General features: G+C 30.7%; 1 protein-coding gene across 1 annotated transcript; it reads left to right on the top strand.

Moving 5' to 3' along the window:
- Nucleotides 1-16,175: 16,175 nt before the first annotated feature.
- On the top strand, nucleotides 16,176-17,644 carry LOC112291978 (germin-like protein 9-3). Its single transcript, XM_024540011.2, has 2 exons — nucleotides 16,176-16,209; nucleotides 16,684-17,644. Exon 2 carries the CDS (start codon nucleotides 16,691-16,693, stop codon nucleotides 17,303-17,305), a length of 615 nt encoding a protein of 204 aa, XP_024395779.1. The 5' UTR covers nucleotides 16,176-16,209; nucleotides 16,684-16,690; the 3' UTR covers nucleotides 17,306-17,644.
- The last annotated feature ends 5,113 nt before the right edge of the window (nucleotides 17,645-22,757 follow it).

The following is a 22,757-nucleotide window of genomic DNA, read 5'->3' as shown; positions in this document are numbered from 1 at the left end:
AAGAATAATCTATTATATTTTGAAGGACGCCTATATGTTCCAGAAGGAGAGGCACGTTTATGTGTTCTTCAAGCACGTCATGCCTTTTCAGCAGCAGGGCACTTTAGATATAATAAGACTTTGGAACTCATATCAAGAGATTTTTGGTGGCCACAAATGTGGAAGTCAGTCAAAGACTTTGTACAATCATGTGATATTTGTTCAAGATCAAAAATTCCTCGTCATCGACCTTACGGACTTCTTCAGCCATTACCTATACCAGAACAACCATGGTCTTCTGTTTCTATGGATTTCATCACAGATCTTCCAAGCTCAAGATCTTATGATTCTATATTTGTGATAGTAGATCGTTTCACTAAGATGGCACATTTTGTGCCATGTACAAAATCTATCACAGGTGAAGAAATAGCTAAGCTTTTCATTGATAATATCTATCGCTATCATGGATTACCTAAAGATATCATATCAGATAGGGGAACTCAATTTGTGTCAAGATTTTGGAAGACCCTTTTCAAGATTTTAAAAGTGGACATAAAGCTATCTTCGACTTTCCATCCTCAAACTGATGGACAAACACAGCGCGTAAACCAAGTCTTGAAGCAATATTTAAGGTGTACTATCAACTACCAACAAGATGATTGGACAACCCTTCTGCCATTAGTAGAGTTTGCTTATAATAATACGGTACATTCTTCCACGCAACAAACACCTTTCTTTGCCAATTATGGCTATCATCCACGACTTGATACTTTTGATTTTTCAAAAGTTGATAATCCTGCAGCAGAAGATATGGCAAATCGGTTGTCAGAGTTACATGCAATAATGAAGACGCAATTGAAGGAAGCTCAAGAACGACAAAAGATAAATGCAGATCTATATCGTAAGGAGCAACCACAACTCAACGTGGGTGATAAGGTATGGCTACTTCGTCGCAATATCAAGACTACTCGACCTTGTGATAAGTTGGACTATCGTAGGCTTGGCCCCTTTTCTATTTCTGAACAGATCAACCCAGTTGCATATTGGTTACATCTACCGGAGTTAATGAAGATCCATCCTGTATTCCATGTGTCTCTTCTTGAACCATATAAGACAGTGGATATACAAGCAAGAAGACAAATGCCACCGCCTCCTATAGAAGTAGATAATAATGAAGAATTTGAGGTGGAAGAGATATTAGACTCAAGGCGGCGCCGAAATAAGCTGGAATATCTTGTTCATTGGCGCGGATATGATATTAGTGAACGCACATGGGAGCCACCCAGGAATCTAGCAAATGCATCAGCTAAAGTCAAAGTTTTTCATCAACGACATCCATCAAAACCAAGATGAAAATCTCTCTTATAAAAGAGACAAGATTGAGGCAAGATAACATTCAATTTCCTATCCTTGTTTGTAACTTCTTTGCATTTGTGACGCTAATTAGATGGAGAGCCAACAACCAGCGGATTCAACTCAAGAACCTTCGTTTGCTGACCTGCCGGACGAGACATTACGATTGTCACAACCTTCAAGATGACGCAATCGAGATGAAGATCTTCAGGGACGACATCTTCTTCCTCGAATAGATGGTGAGATACAACGCGTTTGGTATCACGATTTGGGAAGGGACTCTCGATGTTTGGTGATTTTACTAGAGGTAGGAACAACTCCTGATGGTGTTCCGAATATTCTATTCAAAGGAAGTTATGAAGGCCTCAACAATGATCAAATAACTGGGTGGTCTTCCCGCCCTGATATGAGACACTACCGATGGTTGAGAGGCCCTATCAATCATCTTCGAAGAGAACAGAGATCAGAATATGTGGCGAATACAATTCGTCGCATCATAGATTTCCTCAACATATGATGACCGCTCCTCGTGGAACTCGTCTCTAGAAGGGGGGGTAATGTCATGGCCATAATCATGTAAGCTAATAATTACATATAGAAATAGGTAGAAGTAAGTAAAAGTAGATAAAAGTAAGTTAATTCTATAATATTTAATATAAAAGCTTCTTAGAAACTTCCTAGACGCTGCTTTGACTTCATAGGTGTCTTTAATTGACTTTTTGGATTAGAAACGTGGTCAACAAGTTGACCATGTACCACACATGTTGTTAACTTGAAGATCAAGCTAACTATGTGGCCCACACGTAGAAAAACTTGCCTTGTAAGTCAAGGCATGTGTCTTACAAAGTCAACACATATTGGAGGTCCTATAGAACGTCGCCACGTAGCCCCTAGTTAGATAGTATATATAGAGGCAAGAGTGAAGGCTTCTTCACTCTTGTCAACTCCTTTCTTGCTTCTAAGTCTAGTTTCAAGGGTCTCTAGTTTTCTTGTCTTTTGGCAATAGCCATTCTAGTTTTTCTTTTCAATATACATACTTATTATTCATATTTTGTTACTTTTCTTTGAGTGAAGGCTTACTTGTCTGAACTTTTTTTTCATCGAGTTCTTGTCCTTGACACAACCTTGAGAATTACACTGATGGTTAGGCACTTTAGTTGGTAATAATAGGTTATTACTGCAATAAATGGTTAAGAATACAAAAGATCATAACCTTTGGAATCTGTTGGCTGACGGATCATCTTTTTGGTAGGATAAAAGATGAGAGTCGTAAGACAAGAGCGAGACTATGATAGTTGTAAGCCGGGGTAAGCTTGGTGCTACCTCTTTGTTTTCTTTATTATTTGCTTATGAAGAATTGTGATTGACAGAAGTATTGTTGAATTGGTAATCGTAGAATGGATTATGGGTTGAATTAAGATGGAAGTAGTAAGTCTCAATATTTTGTAGTTTGATACTTGATTTCAGATAGCCAGAATACAGTCAATTGTGATACTAACAGACCCAATTCATATAATCAGACTTTCCCCGTGTTCGAATCCACTTCTATTAGATCAATTGCTTTGGTATACTAAAGCTTGAACACAAGAAGAACAATACAATACATTACCATTTAACTTAAATCTTTTATAACACCTAGTATAGATCCTATTCTTTCATTAAAACCTTCTCCTTACTATACAATAGATGTTTAATTAGGTATTAAAATTACACAATCTTAACCATATTACATTCAAGAGTCTCAATTTTTTTAATATAAAGAATTTTTTAAAAAATACAAAATATCATTAGTAAAAAAAATTAAGCTTGTGCATATAGAAGTCACAGGTGGTGGTTTTTTTCTCTTTTAGAGATATTTTCTACAAAGCTATTCATGTAAATATAGCAAAAATATGTCATAGTAGCTTAGTAATATTTAATATTATTGAATCTCCTTCTATATCAATTATTTTAGGCTTATTATACCTAAAAATATATAATTCTCAAATAGATTATTTTTTTTGTAATCTCAGTTTTTTATATAGCATCACTAAGACTTTTACTAAGCAAATATAAAGTCATAAGTCTAATACTACCAAATCCTTATTTTTAGGTGTACAAACTTTTGTGCATATTACAAAAGAAGGGTCAGATTTTTTTTATTTATGTCACATCCATTTTTAATGGTAGAAAGACTTCAAGCAACATTCTAATCACCTATAAGCATTATCAAGAATACTTATACTTGAAAAAATTGAAATTATAAAGTTTTTATTTTTTAAAAAATAAATATAAATATTCTTTTATAACATTATCTTTTATGATTACTCTATTGATTTTTTAAAAAGAGCTTAACCACCATTTTGACCAATTTATAGCTTATTATAAAAAGAATTAGTTGTATTTAAGGAATATATTAAAAAAAACTTAGTTAAAAACTTTAAACACTATTTAAAATCTCTAACAAGAGTTCATATCTTGCTTGTAAAGCAAAAAAGATGGATCATTATAGATGTATGTGAATTATTAAATATTCTATAATATGATTATAAAAAATAGATATCTTTAATAAAAAAAAAATTTTGATCAATTAAATCAAGCCAAGATCTATAAAAAAATAAATCTATAAGAAGCATATAATTTGGTATACATTGAAAAGAGAGATGAATAGAATATTATGTTTTCTATTAGATGTAGATATTTTGAATATAGTATCATGCCTTTTTAATTTATAAATTTTCTAGCAACTTTCTAATATCTAATTAATGATGTTTTTTGAGAATTTTTAGATGAATTTTTTGTTTATTATTTAGAAAATAATTTAATTTTTTCTATAAAAAAAATATGAATTTTTTATTTATTACAAGTTATAAAAACTTAAAAATATAAGACTATACATTAAGATGAAGAAGTGTGTATTTTATATAATTTAAGTTGATTTCTTAAAATATTATATTTTAAATAATAACCTTATTTTAAAACTTAACAAAGTTTAAACTATCATGGATTAAAAGATTTTAAAAACTTATAAAAGACATCCAATTTTTTTAAGATTTGAAATTATTATTTATTTTTTATCAAAAATACTTCATAAATTGTAGCTTTACTTACACATTTGACTTATAAAGATAGATTTGAGTAGAATAAAGAAGTTTAAGGAGTATTTGAAGATTTGAAGATAATTTTTTATTTTATAATTAATATTTTATTGTATTTAATTTTTTAAGATATTTTTTTGAAAAAAAATGCACAAGACTTTATCTTTTGTAAGCTGTTGTTACAAATAAAAGTATATGACAAATTTCATTCTATATCTTTTCATTCAATATAAAATTCAATCACCAAAATTAATTCTAAAATCTACATTAAAGAGCCTCTTGCAATTATAGATTCATTTTAAGAATGACATGATTATTTTTGAAGGCGATTTTAATCCATTCACTATTTATATAGATAACAAAGACTTCAAGTATTTTATGCCATCATATATTTTAAATCTTTTAAAGATATTAGAACATATATTTACCAAGATTTGTATTCAGTATTATTTATTGGTCAAAAAAATAATAAGATTTGTGTTCCACTCATATATATTTATTTTAATATTTATGTATCTGATTAAGTAGAAGTATATAAAAGTAGATTTATTTCATAATATTTTCTAGATGAACTTCTTAGAAGCTTCATAGATACAATTTTGAGTTTATATCTGTTTGTAGTTGATTATTAGGTTAAAAATCTGGTCAATAAGTTAATCATGTGTTGATAGCTTGAAAAATAAGCTAACTTTGTGGTGTACATATAGAAAACTTGTCTTACAAGTTAAAATATGTATCTTGTAAAGTCAACACATTTTGGAGGTCACCTGTAGGACATGGCTACATAGCTCCTAGTTAAGAGCATATATAGAGATAAGAATAAAGCCTTCTTCACTCTTGTCAATGCCTTTCTAGTCTTTAGTCTTATTTCAAGTCTTTCTAGTTTTTTTGTCTTCGGCAATAACCATTCTATTTTAATACCATATCATCTTTGAATGACTTATTAGTTCTTTTGAGTAATACAAGAATATATTAAGGATTTCTTTTTTCAAGATTGATGTCCTTGATAATTTGATAATAGTACTATTTAAGTATTTCTATCTTATTTTAGAAGTAAATAGATCACCCCACTTGTATAATTGTATTTTGAAGGTTATAGACTATCCACCTTTAAATAAATAATCTTATTTTTTAACAGTGATTTTTTCTTTAGAGAAAGTAGATTATTATTCTTTGTCAAGATTTTCATTTGATATTAGAGGTTGTAGATTACTTTCTTCTAATTTAATTTTTGAATTTATTGAGTTGTTTATTGAAAGAAAGATTATAGATAATACTCTTAGTAAAAGTGAGAATAAATTTACAATTATTACAAATCTTTATGAGCTTATTAACACTCTAAGAATAAAAATCTCATATATTTTTAGTATGAATTATGGAGGTACTATTCCTATGCCTATAAAAGAAGTTTAGAATTTACATTAAGAAGTTGTGAAGTTAAAGGAAGTAAGTGGATCAATCTGAAAACCAAATCTAAGAAGTTTTGCTTCTACAAATATGACAAGGATAAGGATTAGTATGCTTGAAAAACTTAATGGAACAAAATCAAAATTTTGAGGATTTTTGCAATAAATCAAGGTCTATCTAAGGTTGCATTCCTTCTAATACCTTCATGGATTTACTCAAGTCATATTCATAGGTGCACTTCTATCAGGAAGTACTCTCTCTTAATTTGTACCTTTAATGGTAAAAGATTCACAACTCTTTTATAATTTGAATTCATATCTAAAAGTGCTTACAGCCACATTTGGAAAAAGTGAGTGAAAAAGAGTAGCAAAGACTAAGTTCTTATCTTTATTGCAAAGATCACGGTTAGCCACCATATATGCTACTAAATTCCAAAACCTCACTTGCAACATGGTTTGCAATCACAAAGCTCTTATCAATCAATTTTGATATGAATTAAAGGATAATATAAAATATTTATTATTGACAATGTCCAAGGAAAAAATTTTAGAATAATTTATTACTCAAGCCATTACATGTGACAATTGATCATTTAAAAGATGTCAAGAATAAAGACTTAATTAGAGAGGAACAAATCAAATAATAATGATAGCTTTGAAGTTTTTAGAAACTTATTCATTAAGGCCAGAACTAATACAAATTGATACGGTATATTTTAAATTTCTCACAAAGCAAAAAAAGATTCAACAATATCAAGAAGGCTTATACTTATATTATAGAGAAGCTAAACAAACTACTCAACATTATCCAAAGACACAATGCAACTAGAAAATAAGAAGCATGGTTGCCAAAAAAGATGATGTATTAGAAAATAAGTTTATTCACATACAATAAGAAACGTGCAACTAGAATCTTATAAAATTCTTAGTAAAGGTCCTATTTTCTCTTCAAATTCCTTACCTTATTTTACAATAGAAGTTTATTTAGGACCAAAAAATCACAAAGTCTTAGCTTTATTAGATTTAGGAGCCTTAGCTTGTTTTATAGATGAAGATTTTGTCAAAAAATAAGAGATATCATTAATCAAGAAAACTAAACTTGTATATGCAAAAGCAATAGATAGTCATTTTTTTATCTTCTAGAGATATTATACATGAGAATGTTTCTTAAGATATAGTAATTAAAGATCATAATAGCATAGTAATATTTAATATAATAAGATTTCTATTCAATTCAATTGTTTTAGGATTATTTTGATTTAAAAAGTATAATCCTTAAATAAATTAGATTTTTTATAACCTTAATTTTTTTAGTAGTTTAATCTAAAATTTCATTAGTCAAATAAAAATATATAAGTTTAAGACATCCAAACTCTTACTAGTATGTGTAAGAGCTTACATGCATGCTGCAAAAAAAGGATTATCTTTTGATATATATACCATGTCTATTTTTAATGGTATAAAGATATCAAGTAATATTATTAATTAATATGAAGATTTTCTAGAAATTTTTGAAAAAAAAATACAAATATTCTTTTAAACTATTATTCTTATGATTGTTCCATCAATCTTCAAGAATGAGCTCAAATACCATTTGGACCAATCTATAGCCTATCACAAAATAAGTTGATTGCACTGAAGAAGTACATTAATGAAAATTTGACTAAAACTTTCATATGCCATTCTAAATCTCTAATTGAGGCTCCTATCTTATTTGTGAAAAAAAAAGACAAATCTTTGTAAATATGTATAGACTATTGAGGACTCAACAAGATCACCATTAAAAATAAGTATCATCTATCTTTGATTTCAAGACTTCTTGATTAATTCAATCAAGTAAAGATTTATACAAAAATAGATCTATGAGGAGCATATAATTCGGTACGTATTGAAAAAAGAGATGAATAGAAAACTATGTTTTGAACCAAATATGAATATTTTGATTATAATGTCATGCCTTTTGGACTCAAAAATATACTAGCTATTTTTTGATATATAATGAATGATTTCTTTTATGAATTTCTTGATGATTTTATTGTCTATTATTTGAATAATATCTTAATCTATTCTAAAAATATAAAAGAACATGAAGTTCATGTTTGTCATGTGTTATAAAAATTTAGAGATGCAAGATTATATGCCAAATTAAAAAAGTGTATATTCTATACTATTTAAGTTGACTTTCTAGGATATATCATTTCCAACAAAGGACTAATGATGGATTTGAAAAAAATCAAAACTATCATAGATTGAAAGATTTTAAGAATAATAAGAGATGTGCTATCACAGACATACAACTGAAGAAGGTTGAAGAAGGTCCTAGGAAGTTCTAAAAGATTTTAAGAAAGTTCTTCTAGATCTTAGAAGATTCTAAAAAGTTTTAAAAGGTTCCAATAAATTCTAAGAAAGTTCTAAAAGATCATAGGAGATTTAGGAAGGTTTTAAGAAGCTTTAGATGATTTAGAAAGTTGTCAAAGAAAGATCTTAGGTTCACTTTGTTTCTAAGCTTCATAAAAATTTCTTAAGAAGTTTTTTAGGACCTAATATATATATATAGGAGTCGAGGCTGAAGGGATCTTTAATGTCAACAACTCACTTCTTGTGGTTTAGCTTCTTGACTTATATCTAATTATTGTTCTAATGTTAAGCTATTTCTATTTCTTGGTCTTGAATCCTTGTCTTGTATACGGTGTCGTGTTGTGGTTCGGCTACTATATGAAAATAATGTAATTATGTATTTAATATATAATCTATTAAGTAACATGGTGAGAGCCATGTTAATAGATTTTAGTTGGTTGTAGAATATAATTTGATTATTACTTTGAGAAGAGGGTGTTTAAAAAGATTACTATAGAATTTGTATAACTTTAATTTCTTTTTGATAGTGGCTTTTAAGATTGGTTTTAGTTGGTAGTAACTTCTAAATATTTAGAGTCACCTTTGTTGGACATTGGTGACATTTGAAAATTTATTTTGGTTCTTTTGTTTGGTGTTTAGAGCATACATTATGTAAATCTTATAAGAAAAAGGATTGAAGAAGGATTTTGGTAGCAAAGAGAAGAATTAGGGCACCAATATAGATGAACGGAGATGAAAAATAAAAATCTCCATTCCTATTGGTCAAAAATCATGACCAATGGGCTTTGAGGAGGCTGCCCGAGGCCATATTAGGGATTAGAGTTAGTTTCTCGAGGCGATTCGAACTTTTAAGGCTAAGGTCAGAAGGTTTAGGTTTTTGGTTAAGGTTTTGGTGCAAGTTTTGTGTCATTTGGGGTTTTTAAGAAGAAGTTATAGGCGCTCAAAGTTAAGGTGTTAGTTTTGGACCTACTGTCACTCTTTTGGGCATAACGCACGCATACGGATGGCAATTGAGGATCGACGACCGCGACTGGAGAGAGCACTTTTTCGGCTATACTTTCCATATACTGCTTACTGAATTCCAAGTTGGGATGAAGGAGTTATTGGATTTTGAAGTCTGCACATGCAATCTAAGGGTAGTAAGTAAACCGATTTACTAGTGTTTGTCTCTTGAGCTATATCTTGAGCAATTTTTTGAGGTTTTGGCTCAAAATTCCAAGGAATGTGTAATTTCATGTTAATAAACTTTGTGCATAAGTTTTATGACATTTGGAGTTCGGGTTTTTGAGATATAAGGAAAATAGTTTTCGGGTGCTTGTAAATTAGGATTTGGAGTGTCTGATAGGGTTTCTTAGATTCCAGAATATCGGGAGTGAATTTGCAGTTGGTTTTTTTTGTGGTAAAAGTTAAGGGTAAATTCTACCTATCTTGTAAATTTGAAACAAACTGAACGGTTAGATCAATAGTTATGATTTTCTAAAGTTCCAAGCGAGAAAACCCTTCGCGGGAAAAATATATTTTGAAGGGATTTTTTTATATTTGGAGTTTTATACAAAAATAAATGAGTTTTGGAAGCCAAGAAAAGAATCATATAAAGGTTTAAGGTACACTCTCTACAGCTAGATACCCAGTGTATTCCCAGATAGCAAATCACGCCATACGACAACGGTGTCATACTGTAATTGCTTATAATATGTAAAAATTAGTTAGAACATATAATATGTTCAAAAGTCTTGGTATATGTTAGAATGGTTAATAGATTAATTTAAAGATAGTGGATTTAAGAAACTTCATTTTGATTTTTATTTTTTTTATTATAGCATTTAAATAAATTGTAAGACCTAAATATTTAGTATAAAGCCTTGAGAGGAGATTAGAGCCTAAAGAAGAAAATCTTAACTAATAGAAGGCTTATTGGGAGGGATGAGAGCAAGGCATGGTTGGATGAAGGCAAGGAATGAGAAACTTCATTCCTATTGGTCAAAGGCCATGCCTAATGGACTTCAAGGAGATTGCCTGAGGCCTTATTAAGGATTAGGGTTTCTCTTTCGGAGACATTCGAACTTTGGATGCTAGGATCAGCAAGTTCAGAGTTTTGGGTATAATTTGGGTGAAGAGTTTGGATGATTTCGAGTTTTTATAAAGAAGATATAGGTGTTCAAAGTTAAGGTGTCAAATTTATACCTATTGTCACTCTTTGAAGCATAACATCTGTGTACGGAGAGCAATGAAAGTTCAATGACTAGAATTGGAGAGAAAACTTTCTTGGCTATATTTTACATATATTTTTTGATGAATTCCAAGTCTAGATGAAGGAGTTAGAGGGCATTGAAGACAGCACATGTAATTCAAAGGCAGTAAGTGAGTCATTTTATTGATAGTAATGGTTGGAGTTATATCTTAAGTTTCTGGACGAATTTTTGGCTCAAAATTTTTATAAGTGTGAGTTATCAGGTTTAAAAGAATTAGATCAAAGTTACATGGTATTTAAATACTTATTTTGTAAGATATAAAGAAAATAGCATGCAGGTGTATGTAAGCTAGGGTTTAAAGCTACTGTTAGGGTTTTGGTGATATCTCAAGATCCATAACGAATTTGCAATTGAATTTTTTTGTGGTAGTTTTTGAAAGTATATCAATACTTCAAATAAAATTTTAAATTGTTTGGACAATCCGATCGTGAGATATAAGCTGTTGAAGTTTGTAAAATATTTTTTATAAGAATATATAAGGTTTTAAGATACTTTATCATACATTTGGGTTTTTTTTTTGGTACTTGGGTTTATGTATTGATGTAATTGTCCTAAAAGGAAAAATATTATAAATATAAACTTGGTACTTTTATATCTTAGACTTGATTGAGCATTTAGTGGCAACCAGAAGCCCAGTACTTTCTTGAGGCAAACTCTCTCTACCTCGACAATGGTCTCTAATAGTTTGTCAAGATTGCTATAAAATATATTAGAAGCTTGGTCTTTCTTGATAGAGAGTGGATTACATTTCTTCTAGGAAGTATTATAAATTCTAGAGGTTGCAGATTATCCTCCTCTCAACTAATATTATTTTTTTCTTAATATATATATATATATATATATATATATATCATAAATCAAGTTTTTTTTTTTCTTTGAATATGTATGTTTCTTTGATTTTCTATGGCAAAAAAATTAATATAACAAACTTCAAAGATATCAAATTAGATCTATTATTAATGCTCTTGAAGCATTGAAGATCAAGACATAGACTTTGTGAAAGGAAAATAAAGAATTATATTTGACCATACATAATGGTCAAGGAGCCGAAGTACCTCAACCACTACATCAAATGGCAATAGAGATTCCAAATTTTGAAATGACTATATCTGCTTCAACAAACATATGAGGTACATCCACTGAAGGCAATGATCTAAAAATAATAACAACAAAAGAATCAAAGATCAGCCTTTTAAAAAAGTTTGATCGCATCCGTTCAAAATTTCATGGCTTTGTAAACCAAGTATAACTAATCACCTTACTTCAACCTCAACGATATTCCACTGAAGTATCTCGTGTTGGTTTGGTTAGAACCTTGCTCTCAAGTCAAGCTTTATCTTAGTTTGTTCTATTATTTAAAGAGAATTTTCCTATATTACACAATTTTGAAGCATTTTTGGTAGTATTTACAAAAGCATTTAGTGAACATGATAAGATTTATTCTTCAATAACAAAAATTCAAAGCCTTTGACAAGGAATGCATTTTCCATCAATGTATGTCTTAGATTTTTGACAATTACTATATGATATAAATTGAGGAGAAGATGCATTGATGAGCCAATTTCATTGAGGATTAAGAGACAATATCAAGGACTTATTGTTGTCTATGCCAAATTTTCAAACACTCAATAAAGCCATTAGTTAAGCTGTGAAGTGCGATAATTGTTTATTTCAACAACAACAAATTAAATGTTCTTCAATTATGCCACATGTATACACTAATTATTCTACAACATCTTCACCATCCAATTTTAATGAACATTTGGAAGTAGAAGATATGTAGATTGATGCAATTTGCTTCAAATCTCTTTCTAAGCAAGAAAAAAAATGTCAAAGGGAACTTGGCCTATACTTATATTATAGAAATTTGGCCACAAGGTTGATAATTATTCAGAGAAATTCTAGCATACATATCAAATAAGAAGTGCAATTACATCATCAAAAGCTTTGTAGAAAAATGAGGGCATCCAGCTATAGTAAGGACTGTGCAGCTTGATTCTTCACTATTACAAATCAAAAAATGTCATGTATTCTTTGCTTGCCTTTTTTATTGTTTAACTATATATGTACAATTAGGAGTCACAAAACTAGGATGTCATACATTACTTGACTTGGGAGCCTCTACATATTTTATTAATAAAGAATTTTTTAGATCACACAAAATCTATATGGTCAAAAAATCCAAAGCCGTACATATACGAGTAATAGATAGTTAATCTTTATCTTTTAGAGATGTCACTCATGAGACAATTCTATTAGAAATAATCTTTGACAATCACAACAATTAAGTAGTATTCAATGTTATTAGATCACCATCAAGTCTAATCATTTTAGGACTGTCATGGCTTGAAAAATTTAATCTACAATGTCATACTCTAATTGCTTATAGTATGTAAAAATTAGTTAAAATATTTAATATGTTCATAAGTCTTGATATATGTTAGAATGATTAATAGATTAATGTAAAGAGTGTGGATATAAAAAACTTTATTTTGAGTCTTATTTTTTTTTATTATAGTATTTAATCTCCTCTCAAGACTTCATACTAAATATTTAGGTTCTATAATTTTGTGTGATTTGGAGTTTTTATGAAGGAGTTATTAGTGCTCAAAGTTAAGTTGTCAATTTCATACCTATTGTTACTCTTTGGGACATAACATATGTTTACAAAAAGCAATAAAAGATTTGCAACTAGAATTGGAGAGAAATTTTTTTCAACTATACTTTTCATGTATTTTTTGATGAATTTGAAGTTTAGATGAAGAAGTTATAAAGAGTTAAAGTCAGCATATCCAAATCAAAGGTAGTAAGTAAGTGATTTTGTTCATAGTAATGATTAGAGCCATAGCTTGAGCTTTTGAATGAATTCTTGGCTCAAACCTTTTGAAAAAGATAGATTATTGTGTTAAAAAGCTATACATATAAATTTTGTGGTATTTAAATGTTTAGTTTGTGAGATATGAAGAAAATTGCATGTAGATGTATAAAAACTAGGATTTGAAGCTAATGTTAGGATTTTAGTGATATCTTAAGATCTGCAATGAATTTGCACTTGAAATTTGTTGTGATAGTTTTTAGAAGTATATTAGTACTTCATGTAAAATTTGAAAGTGTATGAACGGTCCGATTGGAAGTTATGAATTTTTGAAGTTCAAAAATAATATTCCAAAAGGATATACAAGGATTTAGAGTTTTTTTTTATCATATTTTGGATGTTTTGGGAACTTAAGACTTATATATTTGGTGTAATTGCTCCTAAAAATGTTATATATATATATATATATATATATATATATATATAAACTTGGTATTTTTTATCTCAAGACTTGATTGAGATAGTGGCAACCATGAGCCTTGTGCTGTCTTGAGGCAAATTCTCTCTATCCTAATAATGGATAAATTGGGTATCTCAAAAGTTAGAATTTCTTCTAGTAGATCATAGAACCCGTAGATCTATGAAAAAGCTTCTAATACCTGATAAGCCAAACTCAATTGTATCTAGATTATAGAGAATTCTTTTCAAAATATTAATAGTAGATATGGAATCATCTTTGGCTTTCTATCTTCAAATTGATGGATAAACAAAATATGTAAAGTAAGTATTTGAATAATATTTGAGATATACCAATAACTAACATTAAGATGATTTAATAATTCTTTTGTTATTGAAAAAAAAGTTCTATAATAATATAATATATTTTTTTATTCAAATAATCACTATTCTATAATAATTATAATTACTATCCATAATTTGATATTTTTAACTTCTTCAAAGTTATAAATCTTTTGGCATAAAATTTGATAAAATATTTATTAGAGCTACATGCAGTAATAAATATACAAATAAAAGAAGCCCAAAATAATATAAGAACAACATAAATATTTATTGCAAAAAACAACCTCAATACCATGATAGTAATAATGTATGATTGCTTTGTTGTAATATTAAGACTATTTGCATTTGTAACAAATTGGATTAATATAAATTTTAATTATTTCTTATTTATAAATAAATCAATCTAGTAGAATATTAATTATACCTATTAAATTCTTAAAAGGTCCATTTTGTATTTTGCATATCTTTTTTTGAGCCATATAAGACAATGGATATATAAGAAAGAAGACAATTATTACTTTTTTTGTACAATAATCAAGAATTTAATATGAAAGAAGTTTGAAGCTTAAAGAAATTCTAAAATATATATTGATATAGATAAGATATTAATGAATGTACATAAAAGTCATTTAAGAATCTTACAAATGTGGCATAGAAGATTAATATTTTTTATCAATAAAAATTATAAAAAAAAATAAATAGTAAGGAAATTCTTTGCTATAAAGCAAAATAAGTCTATTGAAGATTTTATTTTATTTTCTTTATGAGGTTAAAGAGATGAAGAATTAACAACTAGTAGATTTAATTCAAGAACTATCTTTTATTAAGTTGTTAAAGAAGTCAATGAGTTTGTCATAGCTTTCAAGATAATGTAATAGACATGAAGATCCTTAAGAATGGCATTTTTTTTTTCAAATGGATATTGAGATATAACACATTTTGTATCATAATTTTAAAAGAGACTCTTAAAATTTGATTCTTTTGAATAAACTAAATTTAGTAAAAAATTCATCTAAAATAATTTCTATTGTATTTATTTTATTTTAATAAAAATGAAAACCATTGCATACTACTCTTAGATCTAAATTTACCATGAAAAAATACCTTGAATTTTTATTTTATTTTATTTTAATATTTTATTATTTATTTGACCACTTTTATATGTACTTAACTATTACAACTCAAGCTATGTAATTACAATCCTCCAAAGTTCCTTAAATCAAGTTAAAAAAGATATATCTTGGCATAAATTTTAAAGTATTAATCTTGTGTGATTTCCCATCTAGCAAATTCACACTGTTTGTGGTTATTTCCATTTTTAGACTATTTTTCTGTGAACACATTTCCATCTTGCCAATAACTATTCAAGCCTCATATTGCGCAAACTGAACATTATTTCTGCACGTGCCTTATACGAGAGTAGCGGCATGGCCGCCATCCTCACAAGCAGCACCCAAAGCAAACACTTTGGCCTGGGTTAACAATTGCGTTCTCCTAAACCCGATTGAAATCTATTGTGAGTCTATGGCGCATCATTCTGTAATGATCCACATCCTCATTTTCTTTTAATAGAGGTCAATTCTGGAGCATTCTGAAGCGATAAAGTACATCAGATTCAGTACTCCCTGGTTCCCGAACGAAAAGGTGACCACGCGGTCGAGTGCCCAGATCTACGCGTTCTTTGTTTCCAATCCGAGATGGTTGACAAATAAAGAGTTGACTTAAAACTGATTATCAAAGCGTGACAAAAGAGAATCGCCTATTTATGCCCCATCCCGGTTAAACTGCAAGCTAAGTCGTCCGTAACAGCGTTACCGATGCCCAGACCTCGACAGTGGAAATTAGTTTGGCCCGAGTCCTTCGCAATGAGAACAGTCGGATTTACAATACACAGCTGCAGGAAGCAGATGCTTATGCGAAACTTTTCGGCAACAATTTGCAGAGTCCTGAACAGTAGTCGAATCGATCCTAAGCTTACAGCAGACTGCTGGATTTGTAGAAGAGTTTCCGTGTGCCAAGTTTAGATCGAGCTGCTTTCCAAAATACTTTCAAAGCTCCCTGACGATATTTCGACTGTTGAGTCCCATAAATTGGCTCCTTGGGCTACAGTTCAGTTTATCTTGTCTGCGTCACCCCCCCTTCGCCATCTACTTTGAACCCTTCATCAGGTGTGATGATGCTCCACTTTGACAGTTGCTTTGGATTTGCTTCGAACTGTTCTCAAGCTTTAGGGTTCAATAAGAGATGTTTGCATCCGTTAGTTGTTTTCTGCTGAAGTCTGACACTAAAGAAAGCATAAAAATCTCTTTACTGAGAGCAGAGCTGCTAGCAGTTCACTTCATGTTCATTTCTGCAAAAAGATCTGTCTGTCTGAGTTTTTTTACGACCTGACTGGACTTCGTGGTGTGAAACCGCACATGTTTAGTTCGCAAAGCCTGCATAGAGACTCCAATGCCCACATCTTCCAACCTTCACCAACTTACATGTCAGATTTTCTAATGGCTTCAGAAGTTGGAGTCCGTCCATTGTGCTCTAGGTCAAGCGTCGCTACTAACCAACATGACCGCTCTCACAGTTCCGCAATCTTCGTACCCAGTCTTCACAAACTGACGAATGCTCGTTGAACTCGATTTTTCGTGCAGAAGCTTGATGAAAATGGCTCGTGTCATGTTCGCCGCCGTTGTTACCCTGGCCTTACTGGTCGCTGCCCAGGCTTCGGACCCCGAGCTGACTTCCGACTTCTTCGTCGCGCCCGGCGTCGACAAGGCCACCCTCACAGGCGATTACTTCACATCCCAGGTGTTCCGCGACGGAGTCAACGTCGTCGCACCCGCCAAGATTGGAGTGAAGAGGATCACTTCCGACAGCTTTACCGTGCTCACTGGGTTGGGAGTTTCGTCCGCCATGATCAAGTACCTTCCAGGCGGGATCAACCCTCACCACACCCACCCCAGAGGTACCGAAGTGCTCCTTGTTCTGGAGGGTGAGCTCAGCGTGGGACTCGTCGACACCACCAACAAGCTCTTCACCAAGACCCTCTACCAGGGCGACGTGTTCGTTTTCCCGAAGGGTTTGGTGCACTACCAGATCAATATGAGCAGCAGGCCAGCGTGCGTATACGTGGCCTTCAGCAGCTCCAACCCTGGCACTGTGTCCATCCCTGTCACCTTGTTCGGAAGTGGCATCCCTGACAATGTGCACACTGCGGCGTTCAAGGTCAATAACCAAGTGGTGGACAAACTTCAGGCCCCTTTCAACAAGTAAAGGATGTCCAGATTAGAGTTACGTATGCATTCAATCGGTAGTTGTAATTGATGGTCTGGTCTTAGAGGAACCGACTGGTCTTCCAAAAGTAGCTGGAAGAGTTGATTTTAATAATCTGAGGCAGTGAACACGGCTGGGCAGATTGCTGTTCTGGCAATCACGAGTGATGACCAGTCTACTTCACGCTTCACCTGCCATCACTGTGAATTCTGGTTCTGACTAGGAGAAGCAAAGCAAGCTGAACCATATGGTGGACATTTTTGTCCGATTTGTGGGTGAGCATTCATTGTTGGGATGGAAGTTGGGCATACTTGAACCAGGTTTTTGGAATTCAACGAATCGAAGTTGTGGAGAGGGATGTCAATCATATTCAATTAGCTGGAAAAATCACAATTGGTATATGTGTTGTAAACTGGTTTTGATAAGTTGCAAAATAATTTTACTAAAGCACTTGGATAAAAGAAAAGATAGCTAAGTAAAACTCACTTATTTTGAATGGTAGCATCGATTATATATAGTGGAGAAAGAAAAGTACTTAAAAGAAAAAGAAAGTAGAATATAATATCCAAAAAGGCATTGTATCTTTGATTTTGGTTAATGAAGAAGATAAAATTTGATATACAATTCAGGTGAAGTAATCTATGACTATGAATATAAAGGCAAAGCCAACTTGAAATCAGGAGATATTTTATAAGATGTTATTAATTGCACATATATTTACTTATTCATAATTATTGAAGTAAATATGTAAATCCATGATATTATCCTCCCTTCTAGGCATGAGTCTCAGAAGAAGCTATGATGACATACTGATAAAGTCCAAAATATATAGAATTATATTTGCCACATACTTTGATCTATGTTCTATTTGAAGATAGTTGATAGGTCCTTTCAGCCATCAATAATATTTAATTTTAGAAAATAAAACCACCCACTTAATTATTATTGAGGTTTTCATAACTTCCTTTAAACAATATATTTTTATACTATTAAAAATTATTTCTACCTGTAATAAAATTACTAAATATTGGAAGTTTTTGTCATAGACATATGCATGTAAGTCAATAATTACTTATATAAATAGGTAGAAGTAAGTACAAGTTGGTAAAAGCAATTTAATTCTATAATATCTCCTATAAAAGCTTCCTAGAAGCTTTATAGACGCCTTGAATTTATAGGTGTCTTTAATTGACTTTTTGGATTAGAAACGTGGTGAACAAGTTGGCTATGTACCACACATGTTATTAGCTTGAAGACTAAGCTAATTATGTAGCCCACATGTAAAAAAACTTGCCTTATAAGTCAAGGCATGTGTCCTACAAAGTCAATACATGTTGGAGGTCTTATAGAACATCACCACATAGCTCCTAATTAGATAATATATATAGAGACAAGAGTAAAACCTTCGTCACTCTTATCAATTCTTTTCTTACTTTTAGTCTAGTTTCAAGAGTTTTAAGTTTTCTTGTCTTTTTGTAATAAGCCTTTCTAGTTTCTTTTAATATACGTACTTCCTTATTTTTATTTTGTCACTCTTTCTTTGATACGGATTTCATTAGTTTATCCATTATCTTTTAATTCATATCTTTGACACATTGACAAGAGTACACTTATAGTATCAAAGATTTGTCTTGTCTTGATTAAGAGTGGATTATCCCTTTCTCATCATAAGACATAAGCATATTAGAAGTTGCAGATTACCCTCATCTAAACTGATATTGTTCTTAGTATTTTCTTTCTCCTCAAGTCCTTTTTTCTATTTATCTTGAGTGCAATTAGATATTTTTCTGAGTCTTATTGTGGCAGAACTTGTTGAAATGAAGAGTGCAATGGCACAAATACAAGAGAAATTGAAGGAATTGATGCTTACAATGCATCAACTTAGCTTACCACTACAAAGATCAACAAGAATAGTAGGAAGTGAGGATATAGCGATGATTAGAGCTACTTCAACATCTGCACCAAATCATGTCCTTGTACCAATGGTGAAACATCCTTCAAATGTTAGAGAACTAAGAGTTGCTTTATCTGAGAAGTTTGATGGTACAAGATCCAAATTTTGAAGATTTATCAATCAAATACAACTTTTGATTGAACTTCAATCTCAAAGCTATCCAACTTCAAGATCACAAGTTAGATTCATTAATACATTTCTTTCAAGTTCAATACTATTAAGATTTTCATCTTTTCTTGAACAACGAGATTCAATATTGGATAATCTGAAGATATTTTTGGCAGAATTCTTATCCATGTATGGAGAACATAATGCAACTGGTGTTGTAACCAACAAGATCCATATTTTACAATATAGCAATCAATCTATAACATTATATGCTTCACAATTTTGACAACTTACAATTGATATCAAGTACAATGATGTCACATTTATTAGCCAATTTTTCTATGGATTAAAATATGAAGTAAAGAAATTGATGCTCAACTTATCTGATTCTCAAACATTAAGTCAAGCAATTGACTATGTTGTGAAATGCAATAATCGACTTTTTGAATTTTGATCTGAGAATTGTACAAATGAGCCTCAACGTTACTACAATTCAATGGCAATACCAACATCTCCTCAATACATACATTCAAAAGTAGAGGATATGCAAATTGATGTAGTACATTTTAAATGTCTTACTAAGTAAGAAAAGACTCGTTGTCGTCAAGAAGAATTGTGATTATATTGTAGAGAACCTAAATACATTGCTCAAAATTGTCCAAAGAAGCGACAAAATTACAAAATAAAGAGCACATCTGTGAAAGAAGACAATGTGTTGGAAAATAAATTTGTCTAGCTATAATAGGGACCATGTGGCTGGAATCTTGTACAATTTCTAATGAAGGTCTTATCTTTTCCTCAAAACCATCTCGTTGTTTTATAATAGATATGTATTTAGGACATAATAATTATAAAGCTTATGCCTTGATAGATTTAGGAGCCTCAACTTGTTTCTTAGACATAGATATGTTAAAAGTTATAAAATACCGTTAGTATAGAAAACCAAATCTGTTCATGTAGAAGTCATAGATGGTCATCCGTTGTCTTCTGGAGATGTTACTTATGAAACACTTCCTATAGATGTAGAAATAAATGGTCATAGTAGTTGCATAATCTTTAATATAATTAGATCTTCTTCTAATTCAGTCATTTTAGGTTTATCATGATTAGAAAAGTATAATCCTTGCATAGATTCGATTTCTTGTATCCTTGATTTTTCTAAAAGCATAATTAAGAGTGAAATTAATCTAGTAAAAAGTCATAGATCTAGTATAATTAAAGCTATATTTGTAGGTGCAAGAGCTTTTTTGCATGCTAGAAAAGAAGGATCACCTTATGTCATTTATGCCACACCTATTTCTAATAATGTGAAGACTTTAAGTAGCATTTACCATTTAGACCAATCTATAGTTAATCACAAAATGAATTAGCTAAACTCAAGGAATATATTGAAGAAAATCTAGCCAAGAATTTCATATGCCATTCCAAATCACCAGTAGGAACTTCAATCTTATTTGTGAAGAAGAAAGATGGATCATTGCGGATATATGTTGATTATTGAGGATTCAACAAGATTACCATCAAGAATAGGTATCTTCTACTTTTGATATCTAGACTTCTTGATCAACTAAATCAAGCTAAGATCTATACAAAAATAGATCTACGATATCGTAGTAGAGAGAGTTTGCCTTAAGAAAGCGTTGAGCTTCTAGTTGCCACTAAATGCTCAATCAAGTCTAACATATAAAAGTATCAAGTTTATATATATAATATTTTCTCTTTTAGAGAAATTATATCAAAACCTAAGCTCAAGTACCAAAAAAAAACATCAAAAATATATGATAAAATATCTTAAAAACTTATATATCCTTATAAAAAATATTTTTTAAACTTCAACAGTTTATATCTCATGTTTGGACCATTCAGATAATCTAAAATTTTATATGAAGTATTGATATATTTTCAAAAACTTCTACAAAAAGAAATCAACTAAAAATTCATTGTAAAACTTAAGATATCACCAAAACTTTAACAATAGCTTTAAATCCTAGCTTATAATCACCTATGTGCTATTTTCTTCATATCTCACAAAATAAGTACTTAAATACTATGAAACTTTTATCTATAGCTTCTTAACCTAATATCTCACATTTATAAAAATTTTGAGCCAAAAATTCGTCTAGAAACTTAAGATATGGCTCCAACCATTACTATCAATAAAATGATTTACTTACTGCTCTTGAATTAGATGTGCTATCTTCAATGTCCTATAACTCCATTTAAACTTAGAATTTATCAAATAGCATAAATGTAGCCAAGAAAGTGTTCTCTCCAATTCTAGTCGCTGATCTTTTATTTCTCTCCATATGCATATGTTATGCTTCAAAGAGTGAAAATAGGTACAAATTTAACATCTTGACTTTGAACACCTATATCTCCTTCACAAAAACTCGAAATCACACAAATTCTTCACCCAAATTATATCCAAAATCTTGAGCTTACTAATTATAATCTCCAAAGCTTGAATGCCTCCAAAAGTAAAATCTTAATTCCTAATAAGGCCTCAAGTAGCCTCGTTAAAGTCCATTCGGCATGACATTCGACCAATAAGGATGAAGGTCTTCACTCCTTACCTTCATCCAATTATATCTTATTTTCATCCTTCCCAATAAGTCTTTTAATAGTTTAGACTTTCATCTTTAAATTCTAACCTTCTCTTAAGCTTTATACTAAATATCTAAATCTTACATAATATAAACACTATAATAAAAATAGATAAATCTCCAAATAAATTTCCTTATGTCAATTCTCTTTAAATTTATTAACTAACCACTCTAATCTACATCAAGACTTACAAACATATTATATATCTTAATTAATTTTTACATACTATAAGCAATTACAGTATGATATCCACCTCCTCTAAACTTGCACATCCTCTGGTATATGCCACATATCACTCATCCTCATCATCTTAAGATTTCTTTGAATCACTCATAGGTTCTTCTTCTTTATCTTTTTGGTCCAAATATTGAAGTAAGAATTCTTAAAGATCTTCTATTTGAAACTGCCTATCTCTTCTCTTGAAAGTCTTCACCCTCTTTCCTGCTATTGGAATTCTAATGATAGATCCATCTAACTCATGTAAGGTATATGTAGCATTATCATGGACTATAACCACCACATATGGTCCAAACCATTTTTTTACAAATTTCTTTACAATACTATGCTGATGCTCAAGGCTACTATCATAAACTAGAATCCAGTCTCCAATCTCTATAGGCTTAGGCCTCAACCTATGAATCTTATTAAATCTTTTTTTATTTTTCAATCTTACTTCCTTTAACCTCTCAGCTACAATTTGTAGGTCTTTAGATAAGCTACCCAACTATTGGATTCAAAGCTCCAATAATCTTTCTTTATTAATGTAATCTTTTCAAGATAAAAACA

Source organism: Physcomitrium patens, chromosome 15, assembly GCF_059467195.1.
Source record: "Physcomitrium patens ecotype Gransden chromosome 15, ASM5946719v1, whole genome shotgun sequence".
In the NCBI taxonomy this organism is placed as follows: Eukaryota; Viridiplantae; Streptophyta; class Bryopsida; order Funariales; family Funariaceae; genus Physcomitrium; species Physcomitrium patens.
This window is presented reverse-complemented; position numbering and strand designations above follow the sequence as displayed.

Excerpts from the sequence above, each read along its gene's own strand:
- LOC112291978 (XM_024540011.2), top strand. The coding sequence starts at position 16,691 with ATGAAAATGGCTCGTGTCATGTTCGCCGCCGTTGTTACCCTGGCCTTA.